Raw genomic sequence first — 18,652 nt, 5'->3', positions numbered from 1 at the left:
CAGTTAACAATGAATGAACATACATTTTAAGAGCTACAGGTAGGTTTACATCAGTATAGCAGCTTCAACAGTCAACTTCAGTTAACACTCTTTTCTTCAAGTATGTTGTCAGAACTTGTCACTGTTCTAGTGTTCTAAAAAAAAAAAAAAAAAATCGTTTTTTTTTAAATTAATAATCGAATTTCGTTCATAATTATTAAATTCGAATAATATTCGAATATCAAAATTCGTTTCAACAGCCCTATCAGGGACTGCGTTGTATTGCGGATGTAACCGGGCCAATCGGAGACTGTGTCGTATTCAGGATGTAACCGGGCCAATCAGGGACTGCGTTGTATTGAGGATGTAACCGGGCCAATCAGGGACTGCGTCGTATTGAGGATGTAACCGGGCCAATCAGGGACTGCGTTGTATTGAGTATGTAACCGGGCCAAACGGGGCCGCCGCTGGCAAAGCAGTAATGGCGTCTTAATCCAAAAGGGTTCATAGTGTCTATATTGTTACTTAGAAATGAGAATTTTCTTATATATCAGACACAGATTTGTCATTCCTACCTGACATGTTTCGGCGGTAACACTTCCGTCTTCATCAGAGGCGTCACTAGATGGTGTGTGACGATCACGCCTCAGTAAATAACTTGGCTGTTAAGACACGTCACACACCATCTAGTGACGCCTCTGATGAAGACGGAAGTGTTATTTCTGCAATAACTGCACTTATGGCCGTGTTCACTCAGTGAACACGGCCATAAGTGCAGTTATTGCTAAATACGACAGAAATGGACTCAATAACAACAAATAAACAAGAACTAGTGGAGTTTCTCGGTGGAAAAGATGTTTTCGCCATTCCGAGTGGATTTGGTGATGCTGATTGGCTCAAGGAGTTGTCTCTCAAGGCAAGTACTCCCGCCCACTGAAATTGATGTGAGCGGCTGGAAGTCCAGACTGATACGTAAAGTCAAACAGAATGTGTGAGGTCACGTTAATCAGGATGGTTAGCACTACATGCTAGCGCTGTCATTCTCATGAAGAGTCAAATAGTATCAGGTCTATACCGGGGGAAATCACATTCAAAACTCTCTCTCTCTTTCTCTCTCTCACAGTCACACACACTCCTCCTTATAAACACTGTGTGTGTTCTCCACAGGCAGGTCGTCCTTCTGTCAGAACCGCTGGAGTCTGTGCTAGAGGTGAGACGGTAATGCTTCTGATCAGAAGTCTGTCTATTTTAGATATTTTTCCTATTTTCCTTTTACTGTATCTCTGAATATTGATATGACCGCTTTATTTCCTGCTTTATTTCACACACATAATGCAAGGAGGGAGCGCTCAAAAGTGTAAACCGATGGGAGATCAGTTGGGGAGAGAAAGGCATTTTTATTGGATGATTGGAGGGGTGGGACTGTAAAAAAAAAAAAAGAGTGATTCCTACCCATGCTAAAAAATAATAATGATGGTATTGGAAGTTTTGACAGTTGAGAGAGAGAAAAAGGCTTTAAAGAAATTATCCAAATAGTCTTTTACATCTTCAGAAGCATTTTGATTCAACCAATACACTTTGTGTTGCAGGCGGTCTGTTTGTGGGCTTACCTGAGGAGATCCCCAGGAGCCCCATGCTGTCTGAAGCCGCCCTGCAGTGCTATGTCAGCCAGTACAAAGAGAGAGGCTTCAGGTCACACAGCACACATTACTATTTCAACAATACTTTCTTCTTTGTATCAGCTGATATTTTGTTCAATATCCAGGGATTATACAAGGTCCTTAAAGTCATTGAATTTTACTTCAAAATATACAGTAAGTACTGAAATACCTGGAAACTGAGCCTGACATGTGCTTAAAATGAGCTTGAAGTAGCCTAAATGAATATGCAAATGAAAAAAAAACAATTGCAGTGTTTTACAGAATGTAAGTCAAAACATTTAAAAGAAGACCAACCACTAAGCCACTAAACAGTCCTCCTGTGTTTGGTTCCACAGAGGGCCGCTGAATTGGTATCGCAACAGTGAAGCAAACTGGAGGTGGATGTGCTCCCGTCCCACTGGAAAGGTTCGTCATGGCGCACACACCAAGGCTGCCAGTTAGAAAGGGGCAGATTTTTTTTTACCAATATATAGTGACATGTCCAAAATTAGATATCAAATCATCTATTACAAAACCATTTCCTGGCACGAGAGCATGTAATTTAAGTGATTTTACAGACTGGTTCCTCACTATTGGACATATTTAACACATTCACTGCCAGCCGTTTTTTTTTTACTGTAGGTAGGTTCTGCCAGAGGTTTTTTTTGAGGATTCTGGCTCATCTTTCAAGACCCGAGGATTCTTTTCTGCTAAGATTTTGTGAACACACAATATCTCAAAAGAACTAATAGAATGTGTGCTTTCTCTGTCTAAAAGAGTTAGTTTGTAGAGTTAGTAGTTATGTAAGCATTAGCAGTTGAATACAGCATGGTTTCAGCGTCAGAAAAATTATTCTGAGATAAACGGCTTTTTGTGAAATTCGATAGAACAGTCACTTTAACCATTCATTTTTGGCATCAGTAAGACGTCAGACATCTAAACAATAGTTTTGAACAGTAATTTCCTCCATAACAGCAGGAAACCCCCCTCTGCTTCCAACTCCTCCCTCCGTGGGCGTTCTCCTCCGCCCTCCTTGGCTTTTTCAGCAGGCAAGCCGCCGAGCGCTTCATGATGTGCACGTACCGTCACCAGGCTCACTGCTTTGCTGCTGCTGTGCCTGTCTGCGCGGCCGCTCTTTGAGGAAGTCTGGATCGGCTCGCTCGTTTCTTGGAGTTTTGGTTGAGAGCTTTGATGAAGCTTTTGCGATTCTGGTCATATTTATGCTGCGTGTTTCAAAGTGTGTTCCACCCGTAATCTATTATGCAAATTTGCAATCCCGCACCGCCAGCAATCAGCGTGAAAGTGAAAGCGTTTTCGCCATCCATTTTACTGTATGAGAACGGCTTCCTCGCGCTTTTCCCTCCAGTTTTGGCTCGCCTCTTTCTACTGTGGAGAGACATGTCGCCACTCAGTGGGTCGGTAAAATAGATTATACACATTCAATACCTCCAATTCTGGTATAGGAGACGTAAAAGGGTTAGATCAACGTCCCACCGTCAAAAAAAAAAAACGATTTTTTTTAACGTAAAAACACGTCATTGGCAGTGAACCGTTGGATTTTGTTTGACGTAAAAACACGTCATTGGCAGTGAACGTGTTAACACATTGACTGCCAGCCTTTTTTCAATGCTGTCGGTAGGTTCTGCCAGGGGGGTTTTTGAGGATTCTAGGCTCATTTTACAAGAGCCGAGGATTATTTTCTGTTAATACTTCGTGAACACCAATCATCTAAAAATAACTAATAGAATGTGTGCTTTCTCTGTCTAAAATAGTTAGTTTGTAGAGTTAGTAGTTATGTAAGCATTAGCAGTTGAATACAGCATGGTTTCAGCGTGAGAAAAATTATTCAGAGATAAACGGCTTTTTGTGAAATTCGATAGAACAGTCACTTTAACCATTCATTTTTGGCATCAGTAAGACCTAAACAATAGTTTTGAACAGTAATTTCCTCCATAACAGCAGGAAACTCCCCTCTGCTCAACTCCTCCCTCCGTGGGCGTTCTTCTTGGCTGCAGCGCCATGTCACAAGCACTTTCCTACCTGTGCAAATGCACTTTCTCATACTCTCGACCTCTCAAATAAATTTCTGAATAGAAATTAAATTACTCTAAATTAGAGCGAAAAAGAAACAAAAAAGAATGGGTTGAAAATCCCATTCTAAAAGCCTTTTATGGCTGTTTCCAATTTGGTGCTATTTTGCAAGGCAAAATGGCCTGCTGCACCACAAGCTTGTCACAGTCTCACTGCCCCGCTGCCGCTGTGCGGCTGTGCCTGGCCGCTCCCCGAGGAAGCCCGGCTGGACTCGCCCGCCTCCCGGAGCCCTGGCCGAGAGCTCCGATGAAGCCCCTGCGACTCTGGTCATATTTACGCTGCGTGCCTCAAAGTGTGCTCCATCCGCAATCCACCATGCAAGTTTGCAATCCCCCACAGCCAGGACCCAGGCGAAAGCGAAAGCGTTTTCGCCCCATCCATTTTCATGATAATGGCTTCCATGCTGCTGTCTTGGCTTGCTTGGCTCTCAATAGTCTGAGCACCGTCTCCACTCAGTGGGTCGGCGGAATGGATTGCACACGCCCGGCGGCTCTAACACTATAATAGGAGATGCAAAAGGGCCAGATCAACGATCCACCGTCAAAAAAAAAAAATCTATTTTTTTTTACGTGTAAACACGTCGTTGGCAGTCAACAGCTGGATATTGAAAACGTGTTAACACGTCGTTGGCAGTGAATGTGTTAAGATCAGAGATTAGTTATATATTGATTTTTTGAATAAATATCTTCAAATGTAGAGGGATGTGTCTTTAAGTGATTTGTATGGAAACAAATTGTTAAGAAAAAGTGGAATATGCACATCCCCAGAATTCTTGAAAAAACTGGTGCTGGACCAAAAAAGACTCAAATGAAAGAAAGGAAATGTCCGCACACAGTATAATGCTGTCCCCAGTGTCCCGTGCTTTAATTATCCCCTCCAATAACAAACAATGTTTCGCCCAGAAAGGCCTTTGTCAGGTTTTAGGGCTTCATCAGGTTAAAAAACCTAAATGGAAACAAATTGTGGCATTAGCCCCAGACCCTCCCCTGAACAGTATTGTGCAACATAAAGAGTGTGTTTACAAATAGCCCATAGTGTTAAATAGTGTGTTTACACATAGCCCATAGTGTTAAATAGTGTGTTTACACATGGCCCATAGTGTTAAATAGTGTGTACATAGCCATAGTGTTAAATAGTGTGTTAACACATGGGCCATAGTGTTCCTACAGACATTACATTACGTCATTTGGCAGACGCTTTTATCCAAAGCGACTTACAATAACACATTTTTTGTCTGCAATAGAACAATCAACTATGGAGCACAGTCTATGACAACTACAGCTTCTGAAGGAACAGTGGTACAAGTTTAGGTTAGTGGTACAAGGTTGGTTAGTTTTTTTTTTTTTTTTTTTTTTTTTAATATAAGGAAAGAGAGAGACGAGGTTAGATCAAGAAGGGCCCAGATGGAGCCTGAAAAGGTGTGTCTTTAGTCTTTTCCGAAAGATCGGCAGTGATTCAGCAGTCCTGACCGAAGGTGGAAGCTCGTTCCACCATTGAGGTGCCAGGGACGAGAAGAGTCGAGATCGGGATGAGCGACTTTTGAGCCCCCGTAGCGAAGGAGGGGCGAGGCGACCTGCACTGGTGGAGGAGCGAAGGGAGCGGTGAGAGGTTTGGAACCTGACCATGGATTGCAGGTACCGGGGAGCTGTCTGGTGTACTGCCCTGTAGGCCAGTACCAGTGTCTTGAATTTGATGCGGGCCGAGATGGGAAGCCAGTGGAGCTCCTGGAAGAGGGGAGTGACGTGAGAGAATTTGGGTTGGTTGAATATCAGACGGGCTGCAGCGTTCTGAATGAGCTGAAGCGGTCGGATGTCGGTGGCAGGTAGGCCGGCCAGAAGCACGTTGCAGTAGTCCAGGCGGGAGGAGACAAGAGACTGGACCAGGAGTTGAGTTGCTTCTCTTGTGAGAAAGGGACGGATTTTGCGGATGTTGTAGAGAGAGAACCTACAGGAGCGCGCTGTAGCAGCTATGTTGGCAGAGCAAGACAGCTGGTTGTCGAGGATCACCCCGAGGTTCTTGGCTGTTTGGGAGGGGAGTACAGTGGTGTTGTCAATGGAGATGGAGAGATCTGCAAGAGGGCAGTCTTTTCCTGGGAGGAAGAGTAGCTCGGTCTTACCAAGGTTGAGCTTGAGGTGGTGGGCAGACATCCAGTCGCCAATGTCTTTGAGGCATGCAGAGATGCGAGCCTCGATTTGAGTGTCAGAGGGGGGGAAAGAAAGGAAAAGCTGGGTGTCATCAGCATAGCAGTGATAAGAAAAGCCATGAGAAGAGATCACATAGGCAAGAGATCTGATATAGAGAAGGAAAAGTAAGGGGCCCAGGACTGAGCCCTGGGGGACACCGGTGGTAAGAGGACAGGATCTGGAGAGGGACCCTCTCCATGAGACCTGGTATGAGCGGTTAGAGAGGTAAGAAGCAAACCAGGAGAGTGCAGAGCCTGAAATGCCGAGGTCGGACAGAGTGGAAAGAAGGATTTGGTGGTTGACTGTATCGAAGGCAGCAGACAGGTCAAGGAGGACAAGAACAGAAGAGAGGGATGAGGCCTTAGCAGTGTGAAGGGCCTCTGTGACAGCAAGAAGAGCTGTCTCAGTGGAGTGAGAGGCCTTGAAACCGGACTGCAGAGGGTCCAGGAGGTCATTTTGGGAGAGATAGAGAGAAAGTTGTTCGGACGCTGCTCGTTCGAGGGTTTTGGAAAGGAATGAGAGAAGAGAGACAGGTCTGTAGTTGTGAATAGCAGTAGGGTCAAGGGAGGGTTTCTTAAGCAGAGGCTTGACTCTTGCAGTCTTTAGAGCAGGGGGGACAAGACCAGAGGACAGAGAGGAGTTAATGAAGGTAGTGAGGAAGGGAGATATGTTAGGTGAGATGGTTTGGAGGAGAGAGGAAGGGATAGGATCGAGGGGGCAGTAAGTGGCTCGGTTTGAGCTGATGAGTTTAAGCACTTCATCAGGAGAGAGAGGAGAGAAGGAAGCAAATCCAGGGGCAGGGGGCTGAGGAGCAGGATAGGAGTCGGGAGTGTTAGTGGGGGTGGCTGGAGGATGGAAGGAGGAGCTGATGTCGTCCACCTTTTTTGTAAAGAAGGTTACAAAATCATCAGCAGAGAGGGAGGAGGGAGGGGGAGGGGAGGGAGGGTCGAGGAGCATGGAGAAGGTGGCGAACAGTTTACTGGGATTGGATGCAGAGGACTGGATTTCAGAGATGAAGAAGGAGGTTTTTGCTTTAGAGACAGCATCAGTGAAGTTTGAGTGGATAGGTGGTAGGAAGAGAGATCTTCAGGGAGATGTGATTTACAGACATAGTTTACAGACATAGTGTGTTTACACATACAGTATCCCATAGTGTTCTTACAGACATAATTGCAACATAGTGTGTTTACACATAGCCCATAGTGTTAAATAGTGTGTTTACACATAGCCCATAGTGTTAAATAGTGTGTTTACACATAGCCCATAATGTACAGACATAGTGTTTACACATAGCCCATAGTGTTCCTACAGACATAATTGCAACACAAATAGTGTGTTTATACAGTACATAGCGCATAGTGTTAAGTAGTGTGTTTACACATAGCCCATAATGTTAAATAGTGTGTTTACACATATAGCCCATAGTGTTCCTACAGACATAGTGTGTTTACACATAGCCCATAGTGTTCCTACAGACATAATTGCAACACAAATAGTGTGTTTATACAGTACATAGCGCATAGTGTTAAGTAGTGTGTTTACACATAGCCCATAGTGTTAAATAGTGTGTTTACACATATAGCCCATAGTGTTCCTACAGACATAGTGTGTTTACACATAGCCCATAGTGTTCCTACAGACATAATTGGCGGTGTCTGTGGGGGGTTAAACCCGTGGGGGATGAGTCCTGGTCGCTGCACTAGTGCCTCCTCTACTCGGTTGGGACACCTGTTCCCGGGAGGAAGGGAATAGCGTGATCCTCCCATGTGCTACGTCCTCCCGGTAAAACTCCCGATTCTAAATATAGCTGAACCGTTTGGTTTGACCAAGTAAAACTATTTTTCTAAGCATTTTACGAAATGTCTATGGGAAAATAAATGGCGGATGAAAATCTCTGGTACAGTGCTGACACAGGAAGTGACGTTTACTTTGGCTCTCTATTGGCCAAGTACAACTGGGGAGAAAATGGGGAAACATCTGGGGTGGGTGGATGGGAGGGGGCAGACAGCTTTTTTCTTCTTTGCCTATGTGTTTATATGCACGTGTGTCTGTATTAGCTGCTGATGCCAGCGCTGATGGTGACTGCTGGGAAGGACCGTGTTCTGCCGCCGATCCTCTGCAAGGGCATGGACGACCTTGTAAGAAAACAAACTACACATTCATCCAGAATTCCAGTTGCACTGGGAATTAGGAATTTCCTAATTGAATCACGTCACACCCGAGTTGACCTCATTCCAGTAAAACAGTCTGAAAACCAGCCAGGGTTAGCTCAGGCCAGCAGTAACAGTGGATAACAACACAGTACACAGTATTTTGCACATACATACATACATACATCGTAGCATCTCCACAGATAGAAGGTAGAGCGTACTGTGTGTGCGACTGATTTAATGAGACACAAAAAAGACAAATCCAAACAGTGGATTACTTCAGCTTTCACTACTGTCAGAGCAGGAAATCCCAGTTCTGGTGACATCACAGTTCCTGTGGTGTGAACTGGTAAATTCCTAGTTCCCAGTACAACTGGAAAAATGAAATTAAACCCCATAGCTGGATAGGAAATGGTGGCCGTCGTCATTCAAACCAGTCAGACTTTGCTGTGGGCGGAACTTGGCGCTGCTGCTCACTTTGTTTTTTTGTGGAGTGGCTATAGTTAACTAGCAAAACAATACTTTACACAGGCTAGGTCTAAACGATGTCCTCACTACATTTTCATCAGTTTATATCTTGCTTGTTCAATTCACCCAAAGAGCTTGAGCATTAATCTGAATGTACTCAGGGAAGTAGCCTAGCTAGCTAGCATTGTAGCTAAAAATCATTAAATGTATTGTCAAATAAAAAGTCACATCATGATTGAGATGGAGGTGTGGCTACAGGGTTACCGACATCGGTAACCCTTTATTTTACAGGGACCCTAGTTACATATGAACTATTTGTAATTACACATGAACACCAAATGTAATTACACAGTAATTACCAATAGTTATAAATGAAGTTCATGTGTAGTTACATTGTAACAGACCTGTAAAATGGAGTGAGTCTGTTCAACTGTAGTTCATATGTAGTTACATTGTAACAGACCTGTAAAATGTAGTGAGTCTGTTCAACTGTAGTTCATTATGTAATTACATGGAACGGGACCTGTAAAGTGGAGTCAATCTATTCAACTGTAGTTCATATGTAGTTACATGGTACCGTACCTGTAAAGTGGAGTGAGTCTATTCAACTGTAGGTCATATGTAGTTACATGGTACCGGACCTGTAAAGTGGAGTGAGTCTATTCAACTGTAGTTCATATGTAGTTACATGGTACCGGACCTGTAAAGTGGAGTGAGTCTATTCAACTGTCGGTCATATGTAGTTACATGGTACCGGACCTGTAAAGTGGAGTTTTCAACTGTAGTTCATATGTAGTTACATGGTACCGGATCTGTAAAGTGGAGTGAGTCTATTTAACTGTAGTTCATATGTAGTTATATGGTACCTGTAAAGAAGCTCCGGGCTGGGACAGAGATTGCTAAAAGCCAGTGGTGGATTCGAACCACTGAACTTCTGATTGCAAAGCAAGCGGCTTTAACCACTCAACCACGAGGGCTTTCCAAATTTCATGGTGGAGTTTGAGAGGATAACTGTATGTCAGTCAGATGTAGTTGTCACTTCATAGCTTTGTTATTATAAACAGAGACTTGGGGAAAATATTGATTGTTATAATATTGAAAATATTGATTTTTAGTTGTAGATATGATTTTGTCCAGAATTCCCATACAAAAATTAAAATAAAAGTATTGTAGGTATAGAGGTAACAGTGAATCTATAATCAAAACAGCCATTCTTCTACATTCTAATTGTTAGCTTATTGTAAATGAGTCATTTTCCCCATCAATTTCCCAATTTCTCAATTAGTTGGGGATCCAGTCGAAGCCCCTGTGGTCACCAGACCCCTGGATCATCTCTCCCCAAAGTCTACCCCCTCCCCCCAAGTCTATAAATCCCCCCGATGTGAAGCATAAGGGGGAACTCCCCCCAATTTGCTAAATAAATTGTATGCACTGTGCTCTAGAAACATTTATTTATATATATATTTTCTAATCATTTTCTAATCATTTTCTGAATTGGGGTGGAAATAGTCACATGAGCCATTTACAGCTTGTGTGTGTGTGTGTGTGTGTGTGGGGGGGGGGGTCTGGCACAGTCACACTGCAGAAATGCATTCATATTAATCAATATTGCCTGTCTTTCAAGCTACAACTAACAAAGTATCAACATTTTTTCCCAAGCCTCTGTTTATAATAACAAAGCTATTAAGTGGCAACTACATCTGACTGACATACAGTTATCCTCCCAAACTCCACTAAGAAAGTTGGAAAGCCCTCGTGGCTGAGTGGTTAAAGCCGCTTGCTTTGCAATCTGAAGTTCAGTGGTTCGAATCCACCACTGGGTTTTAGCAATCTCTGTCCCAGCCCGGAGCTTCTTTACAGGTCCGGTACCATGTAACTACATATGAACTACAGTTAAATAGACTCACTCCACTTTACAGGTCCGTTACCATGTAACTACATATGAACTACAGTTGAATAGACTCACTCCACTTTACAGGTCCGGTACCATGTAACTACATATGAACTACAGTTGAATAGACTCACTCCACTTTACAGGTCCGGTACCATGTAACTCCATATGAACTACAGTTAAATAGACTCACTCCACTTTACAGGTCCGTTACCATGTTTCAAATATATACATACTACAGCATGCGCTGGGACGCGTCATCAGTGATGTTAACTGGGGTCGTGGGGTGTTTCGGGTCTGTCAACATCATACACCCTCGCCCAGTAGACCCAGCCGAGGCCGACTGCGACCCCGACCCGCGTCCCAGAAGCAGCCGCTCACGGATCAGCCTTCCTACTCTGTCTGCAACGTTGCCCGCGGAAGGGTTGATCACGCCCAATCCGCTGCAATAGAATTAGTGCTACACCGCAGTATTGAGAGACCCTTCGGTGCATGGAGGTCTAAGGCCCTGTGGGGTGATTCCAGGCCGGGCACCTCCTTCGTCTCACCAGAACCTCCCGTGGAAAAAGGCAATCCTACCATGCCGTACCATGGGCAGGGAGGATGCCTCAAGGAGGCCTGTGCGCTGCACGTCATTCGCCTGCGCCGAGCACCTCGCTCTAGCCTGAAGGACCCCAGGCCGCGCCGATGTTTACGCAGATTTTCAGGAGGCTGATCTGTAGCGTTTGTGGATTTCTCCCTCACGAGAGAGCCAGGCTGGGGTGCTAAAACCCATCCTGTACCGGATGCCGTCTCTCCGAGATGTAACTACATATGAAACTACATATGAACTACAGTTGAATAGACTCACTCCACTTTACAGGTCCGTTACCATGTAACTACATATGAACTACAGTTGAACAGACTCACTCCATTTTACAAGGTCTGTTACAATGTAAGTACATATGAACTACAGTTGAACAGACTCACTCCATTTTACAGGTCTGTTACAATGTAACTACATATGAACTTCATTTATAACTATTGGTAATTACTGTGTAATTACATTTGGTGTTCATGTGTAATTACAAATAGTTCATATGTAACTAGGGTACCTGTAAAATAAAGGGTTACCGACATCACACCCAGGATTGCATGGAGGTGGGGCTATGTGACATTACATCCAGTATGACATGGAGGTGTGGCTATGTGACATTACACCCAGTATGACATGGAGGTGGGGCTATGTGACATTACATCCAGTATGACATGGAGGTGTGGCTATGTGACATTACACCCAGCATGACAATCCAACAGTCAACTTTGTCTGCACTTAATCTACATTTTATGAAAGGCTGCTTACACACTAGGCTGCAGACAGTGTGGTTATATCAAATTAGTTTGAAGTCTCTCTGCCTGAATTGCAGATCCTGAACCTGACCATTGAACACATCGAGGAGTGTGGGCACTGGACTCAGATGGAGAGGTATTATCATATTATATAATATTATACAATTTTACGCAGTAGCTGTCATCTGTATCATTTGATATGGATTTTGGGATGTGTGTGTGTGTGTGTGTGTGTGTGTGTGTGTGTGTGTGTGTGTGTGTGTGTGTGTGTGTGTGTGTGTGTGTGGGTGGGTGGGCTCGCTCGCTCCAGGCCAGCAGAGGTGAACAGCATCCTGATACCTTGGCTTCAGAAAACGCTCAAGAAGGCTGGAGGTGTTAAGATGACACCAAAACTGTAAGGAAGGAAGAGTACTGAGATCAAGATAGACAGATAGATTCTATCCTTTAAAAGAACACACTGAATAATAATAAGGAAAACACTCATCACTCAACTTATTGGTGACTGTAAAACCCTTCCTGTAGCCTACTGTTTGAAAATTAATAAACTAATTTGTAACCTGAACTGACTGTATGACCAAACTCTGAGACCTCTACCTTGGTTTTCCATATTCCCAGCCATTAAAACAGAAGTCCAAACAAATATTTTACAGTGTATGAACAATTATTCTGGATATGATATAGAGAGCTAAAGTCATGCCCTCTGCTGAGTTCGGCATTTGCACCAAGTGATTTTATCCGCCATTCATTTTTCCATAGATATTTCATAAAATGCTTATAAAAATAGTTTTACTTGGTCACCCAAGCGATTCAGCTATATTTAGAATCAGGAGAGACCATATAACATTTCATTCTGACCAAAAAGAAAAGACAAAAAAATCAAAAGAAAATCATCATCATATTTTTAAAGGTATACTAGACAACTATTTCATAAAAAAAAAACATAGAAAAGTTTCCCCTCAAAAACATCAGTTATGACGCATACAATACTGTGGCAGTGTGTTTATGTGGATTTTCGTGCCATTTACATTTCTTTAGCTGTGCTGGGACATATTTGGGTGGATACATTGTGTAGAGGTCCACGTGGGCCTGTAACACCCAGCCAATAACATAGCTCACAGCGCACCAACAGCCCAGCCAATAGCATCACTAAGATGTTCTGAGAGTGGATTGCATCAGCACAGCGGAGTCAGCGTGGGCTAAAACCAGGAAATGGAGCTTCTCACCAGAGCATTTTGTGAGCTGTTTGGAGCTCATACCTCGATGGTTTGGAGGTACTGTATGTGTGTTTGTGTGCTTTTATAACATAACCGCTGTTAAACTATCAGAAAAAAACTTTTAATCCCTACGTTTCAACGGTTTTCTGGCACTCCCTCTCCCCTATGTATTGTCAAGCTCACTCGACCACATAAACACAGAACACAGCAAAACAATGTCCAACCATGAAAATACACATGGGGCAGCGTCACCTCACATAAACACACTGACACAGTATTGTATGCGTCATAACTGATGTTTTTGAGGGGAAACTTTTCTATAAGTCTATAATGCTTTTTAATTAAATAGTTGCACCCTTTAAAGACTATAATCTTAGCTGCAGTGTCTTATATTCAGTGCCTTTTCATTACACAATACAATTGAAAAGTTATATATTTTTACAAGCAAAAGAGGGACTTTAAAAGCATTATGTTAATATGACATGGTGTTGAGCTTTTTATTTGTTCATTCAATTTGAGTGATTTTCTGTTTGTTTTTCTCTGTAAATTGAAGTTTTAAATGACATGTTAAGTGCTGAGTAGATATACTGTAGCCTACAAACCCTTTCAAAACCTGTTGTTGCATCTCAAGTACATGCTTGGTCAGTAGAAGTTTCCTGAATAATCCCCGTTCAGTCGGAGATACACTGAACAATGATTTACGCACATGTCCTTGCGTTTTACAAAAAACCCACAACTCTTGACACCAGCTTCTGGAGACAGTGGGTCAGGAGAATATCGCTGCCCTCTAGTGGCTGGAAAAATAATTCACAGCTGCTTCTTCTCAAACAGCTTCTTCCATGCTGGCATGATGTGTTCATAGACCTTTTCTATCTGCAACACACACACACACACACACACAGGTTTTTATTATTGGAGCCAGAAGCAGTGAGGCTGAGACCACTCTTGCGCTTGCTGCTTCTGGCTCCAAATAACCAAGATGGTCAGAATGCCAAATTCAAGGCTTCAAAACAGGAGTCCACAAACCAATGGGTGATGTTACGGTGGCTACGTCCATATTTGTATATGGCAGTGGTTTTCAAAGTGGGAGGCGGGCCTCCCCAGGGGGGCTCCAGACAATGAAACAATATTATCAAAATGTGATCACGTAGAATAGCCTAAATGATTTCGATAAAGAGATACTAGTAGAGATAGTAGTTTTAGGGAATTGTACAGTTTCCCACTTTCCCAGAGTTAGAAACTAATAAATGCCTTCAGACAGATCTTTTTATGTATTTGGTGTAGTCTGAAGTATATGTCCAACAACAGCAACACGATTGTCATAAACATAATCACGATCCCATAGGCATCCAGGAATTGAGCAAAACTTAGCAAGTAAACTGGGGGGCTTGGGCTTTTTCCAAGCTTTGTCTGAGAGGAGGCCCACAGTCTAAGACTTTGAAAGCCACTGGTATACGATTATATAATTTATTATACAGGCAGAAAGACTGGCTCACACCCACCTGCTCAGACTTCTTGACTCCATATCTGAAGAGCGTGGCCTGGTGCTCGCTGTTGTGGAACAGGATGTCGAAGGTGAGCTGACGGCCCAGCAGCTCGTCTATGGCCGGCTTCACCAGGCTGTGGAAGTCCCTGGCCGGGAACGAGTCGTCCAGCATGTTGCTCACCTGAGACGTGAGGAGAAAAGTCAGTCATTATCTACTCACCCCCCATGCCGATGGAAGAACGGGGGAAGTTTTTAGTACACAAAACATTCATTGAGTTTCACAGTAAAACACTTACAGAAATCTAAACAATTGAAGTGGATGGGGTCCAACTTTCAAACGTAAAAGCGTAAAAAATGCCTCTATACTGCTCACCTATGGCGTAATCCAAGTCTCCACAAGCCCTGAGATGCCAAGGTTACTTGTTTTTAGCTTAAATTTTCACTTAAGCTATAGGCTCTGCAATAATGTGGATACTGTAGCCTGCTGCAGTGCAGATGTCAGCTAAAAACAGGCAGTAAATGACATCTTTTCAAGTCAATTTGGCATCTCAGGGTGTGTGTGGAGACTTGGATTAGGTGAGCGCAGTATGGAAGCATTTTCTTCAGCAATGAGCTGAAATATCTGATCTCTAGTCTTTTCTTGCACCTTTACGTTTGAAATGTATAACACAGCAGTGTGTTTCTACAATTGTAATTAAAAAGAAACAAGTTTGGACAATTTGCCAATCTTTCCAGGACTTCATTTGATCATATAAAGCCTGAGTGGAAAACGCCCTTTAAATCTTTCTTAGTCATATCCCACATTACAGGTCAATAAATTCAAAACTTTTACAACCACCAGCAGGGGGAGCCTGTTAGATGGTGTCACCACTGATGATGAGGTCACTAAGGATGCCAACAGTGATGATGCCACATGATTATGATGTCACTGTTGAAGGTTAGTGATTTCACTTATGTCATAATGTGATGTTCTGTTCGATATGAGTCAGCTCTGCCAGCTCTCCGGGTTCGATTGTAAGTTGAGCTTAAAGATCTACTTCAGCAACATCCTACATTTAGTCTTTGTTCTTGCCCGCAAGTTTGCCTGCTGCCAGTTCCAGTTGACCAAGTATCAAGTGTGTCAAGCCCGTCAAGTGTCTGCCCGTGAACCCACTTGTCTCCCGCCTAACAGAGCCATACTGCATTAGATTGATTGATTGATAGATTGATATATAGATAGATAAGCAGTGTGTGTGGGCCGTACCTTGTATTTTTTCCCAACCAGCTCCACTGGGTCCAGCTTGACCTCTGACCTCAGAGCTCTACCAAACAGCACCAGCTTGGACTCTGAATCTGACACACACACACAGAGATTGCATGACAGTGCAGCAACAGGTCTAGTCTTACTCGGCAGCTCTCAGTATGTGAACACAAACAGAAGCCTCTCTCACCTCTGCTGGTCAGGTGAGCGACATAGGGAACCCCGTCCCGCTCTCCATAGTAAACCCCAAAGTGGGAGAAGTATTTGTTCCTGGGATACTCCAGGATGTCTCCTGGGAATATCTGGGGGCGGGAGTGTTTCTACAAAGGGACCGTACAAGGACACACACACACACACACACACACACACACACACTAGCTTATCACTCTCTGTAAGACATGAAGAGTTTCATTAAAAAGTCCAGAGGTGTGACCAAGTCAACTTTTGCTAGTCTCAAGCAGGGTGGGAAATCTGGGAATTACATGGAGGCCATGGCCGCCGTTGCCCCTCCCTCTGGCCGTGATGCCCTGAGACCACCTTGGCGGTGCCCTGCTACCAGCCTCCTACTGTCAGTTGCTTTAAAAGTGTCAGTGGTCTCAGTTTAATGTAGTCTGCCCTATGCAAAGGGTGTGTAATAGGCTCATTTTAACACACATTTCAGAAAAATCGCTCTTCACGATGTCAATAGAGCAATGGCCTTTCTGCCCTGCATGTGGCCTTGTGCCCTAAAACAATTTGCAATGCCGAAGACCAGATGGCCCTGTCCCTAAAATGGTGAAATTCCCACCCTGGTCTCAAGTCTTGAGACACTAGTCTTAAAGCAGAATTTCGGTTTTTTTGAACCTGCAGCCCTCTCCTCACATTAATTATGCTCTGACGACTCACCCAGTGCTCTCCGCAGCGTTTTTGTCGTCCTAGGTGGTGTTTTGAGATCAATAGCTGACGATAGACAGGACTTTCCTGACGAGAGTTGGGTCTCAGTGACCTGACAGGCAAAAATGGGCTGCCTGTAACTAGTGAAAAGAGCCCGGAAGAGAAATGCAGTCTGATCGTTCCTTAGGGAACAGTTTATGACGATATGCGTCGAAAACGGGAAAAAAAACTGTCTATTTAAATGGAGGAAAAGCATGCTGCCACTTGGCCCTCACGGAGCTCCATTCTAGGACTGGATTGGACGCTATTGAGCTCAAAACAACGCCTAGGATGACAAAAACGCTGCGGAGAGCACTGGGTGAGTCGTCAGATCATAATTAATGTGAGGAGAGGGCTGCAGGTTAAAAAAAAACAAAATTCTCCTTTAACTCAAGTCCCACATCATGTTGTCAAGTCAATGTCATTAGTCCCAAATCTAAATTTAGATTACTAAGACAAGTCCAAGTCAAGTCTCAAATCTAAATGTAGAACAAAAAGTGAGTACAGTATCAATGGAATATCTTAAAGAAAACTAAATAGAGCATCCTCAACTGTTACTTTTTTGAAAGGAAAAGCCGGATTACTACTTCACCAATTTTCAGAAATCAATTTACATTAATTCCAGAAACGATTCTGTAGAATTTGATTTTTGTTGATCACAAACTGGATCAATCGATCGAAAGCTAATGTGGATTATCAGTCCATGCTAACTTACTTAAATAGTTAGCCTATAGGCCTAATAAGTACAAGGTTAAATACGTTTTAATGCAAAAAATATATGGCAAAGATCTAAAATGCATGCACTCTTCAACTCAAAACATGGGGAAATTTAACTTGGAAAAAAACACACACATAGATGTACATTAAATTTGCAGTAATACGCTAAAGAAATATTTCGATTAAATTTAAAAAAATATCTAAAATAATTGTAGTTTTACTTACTAGGCCCATGGGTTCAGGTATTTACAGTGGCTGTCTTTAAATCCTGCTTAAGTGAATATGCACTCCACGCGCCTGTGCTGGTGTGCGCTGCATGCACACACACACACACGGGGTATCACCTACTTTACATATAGGGGTGTGTTGGTATGAAAAACATGATGGTTGCTCTGACAGTCACAGTAGACTGACCACCATTATCTCTCTCAATATATCACAGGTTTTGAACAACTTAGACATCAAATTCAAGGACTTTCCAGGTCAAATTCCCTCAAAATCAAGGACCCAACACGCAGCTTTTGAGACACACATCAAGGTTACAACACTGGGATTTATTTTTATAATGTGAATTAGCATTAGTCACCATCTAGCTTCTATAGCTCCCAAGCTATAGAAGCTATAGCATCCCCATTCCCAAGCAGCAGAAAGTGACCAGCCTCAATGACTGGCGCCCAATAGCCCTCACGCCAATAGCCAGCAAGTGCTTTGAAAAGCTGGTCATATCACAGATCCGCCCCACACTCCCCCCGGACCACGACCCGCTACAATTTGCATACCGCCCCAACAGGAGCACAGCGGATGCAGTAGCACACGTGCTCCACACCGCCCTGTCCCACCTGGAGGGGAAGGACACCTATGTAAGAATGCTGTTCGTGGACTACAGCTCAGCATTCAACACCATAGTACCCTCCAGGCTGGTACACAAGCTCAAGGATCTGGGACTAAACACAGCAATGTGCGACTGGATCCTGGATTTCCTGACAGACCGCCGCCAGGTGGTGAGGGTGGGCAACCTCACCTCCTCCCCACTGACCATCAGCATAGGAGCGCCCCAGGGGTGGGTCTCCAGCCCCTTCTGGTACGACCTCTACACCCACGACTGCGTGGCGACTCAAACTTCGAACACCATCGTGAAGTTTGCAGACGACACAGCAGTCGTGGGGCTGATCTCGGGGGGCGACGAGACGGCCTACAGAGAGGAGGTGGGGGCCCTGGAACAACGGTGCCAGGACAACCACCTCTCTCTGAACATCTCCAAGACCAAGGAGATCATTGTAGACTACAGGAGGTGGGGGGGCACACACCCCCCAATCACCATCAACGGCACAGTGGTGGAAAGGGTGGACAGC

At 43.8% G+C, this 18,652-nt stretch overlaps 2 protein-coding genes across 3 annotated transcripts in view; one reads left to right on the top strand and one right to left on the bottom strand.

The window, feature by feature from the left end:
* Positions 1–12,358, top strand: part of ephx2 (epoxide hydrolase 2, cytoplasmic) — a 40,022-nt gene extending 27,664 nt beyond the window's left edge. For both annotated transcript variants that reach the window (XM_083634060.1, XM_083634059.1), the window contains exons 14-19: positions 1,147–1,189; positions 1,569–1,671; positions 1,976–2,045; positions 7,951–8,031; positions 11,809–11,867; positions 12,042–12,358. In XM_083634060.1, coding sequence (XP_083490186.1) covers positions 1,147–1,189; positions 1,569–1,671; positions 1,976–2,045; positions 7,951–8,031; positions 11,809–11,867; positions 12,042–12,129 — 444 coding nt within the window. In that variant the 3' untranslated portion in view covers positions 12,130–12,358. The remainder of the gene's footprint in view (positions 1–1,146; positions 1,190–1,568; positions 1,672–1,975; positions 2,046–7,950; positions 8,032–11,808; positions 11,868–12,041) is intronic.
* Positions 12,359–13,752: 1,394 nt separating this feature from the next.
* plaat1l (phospholipase A and acyltransferase 1-like) lies at positions 13,753–17,534 on the bottom strand (the record flags this gene model as incomplete). Its single annotated transcript, XM_083633136.1, has 5 exons — positions 13,753–13,818; positions 14,448–14,612; positions 15,675–15,763; positions 15,862–15,991; positions 17,526–17,534. The coding sequence occupies 5 exons, from the start codon at positions 17,532–17,534 to the stop codon at positions 13,753–13,755; spliced, it is 459 nt and encodes a 152-aa protein (XP_083489262.1).
* Positions 17,535–18,652: the final 1,118 nt, after the last annotated feature.

Source organism: Poromitra crassiceps, assembly GCF_964638095.1.
Source record: "Poromitra crassiceps genome assembly, chromosome: 3".
NCBI lineage: Eukaryota > Metazoa > Chordata > Actinopteri > Beryciformes > Melamphaidae > Poromitra > Poromitra crassiceps.
The sequence above is the reverse complement of the archived record's forward strand: the minus strand, read 5'-3'. Positions and strand labels throughout refer to the sequence as shown.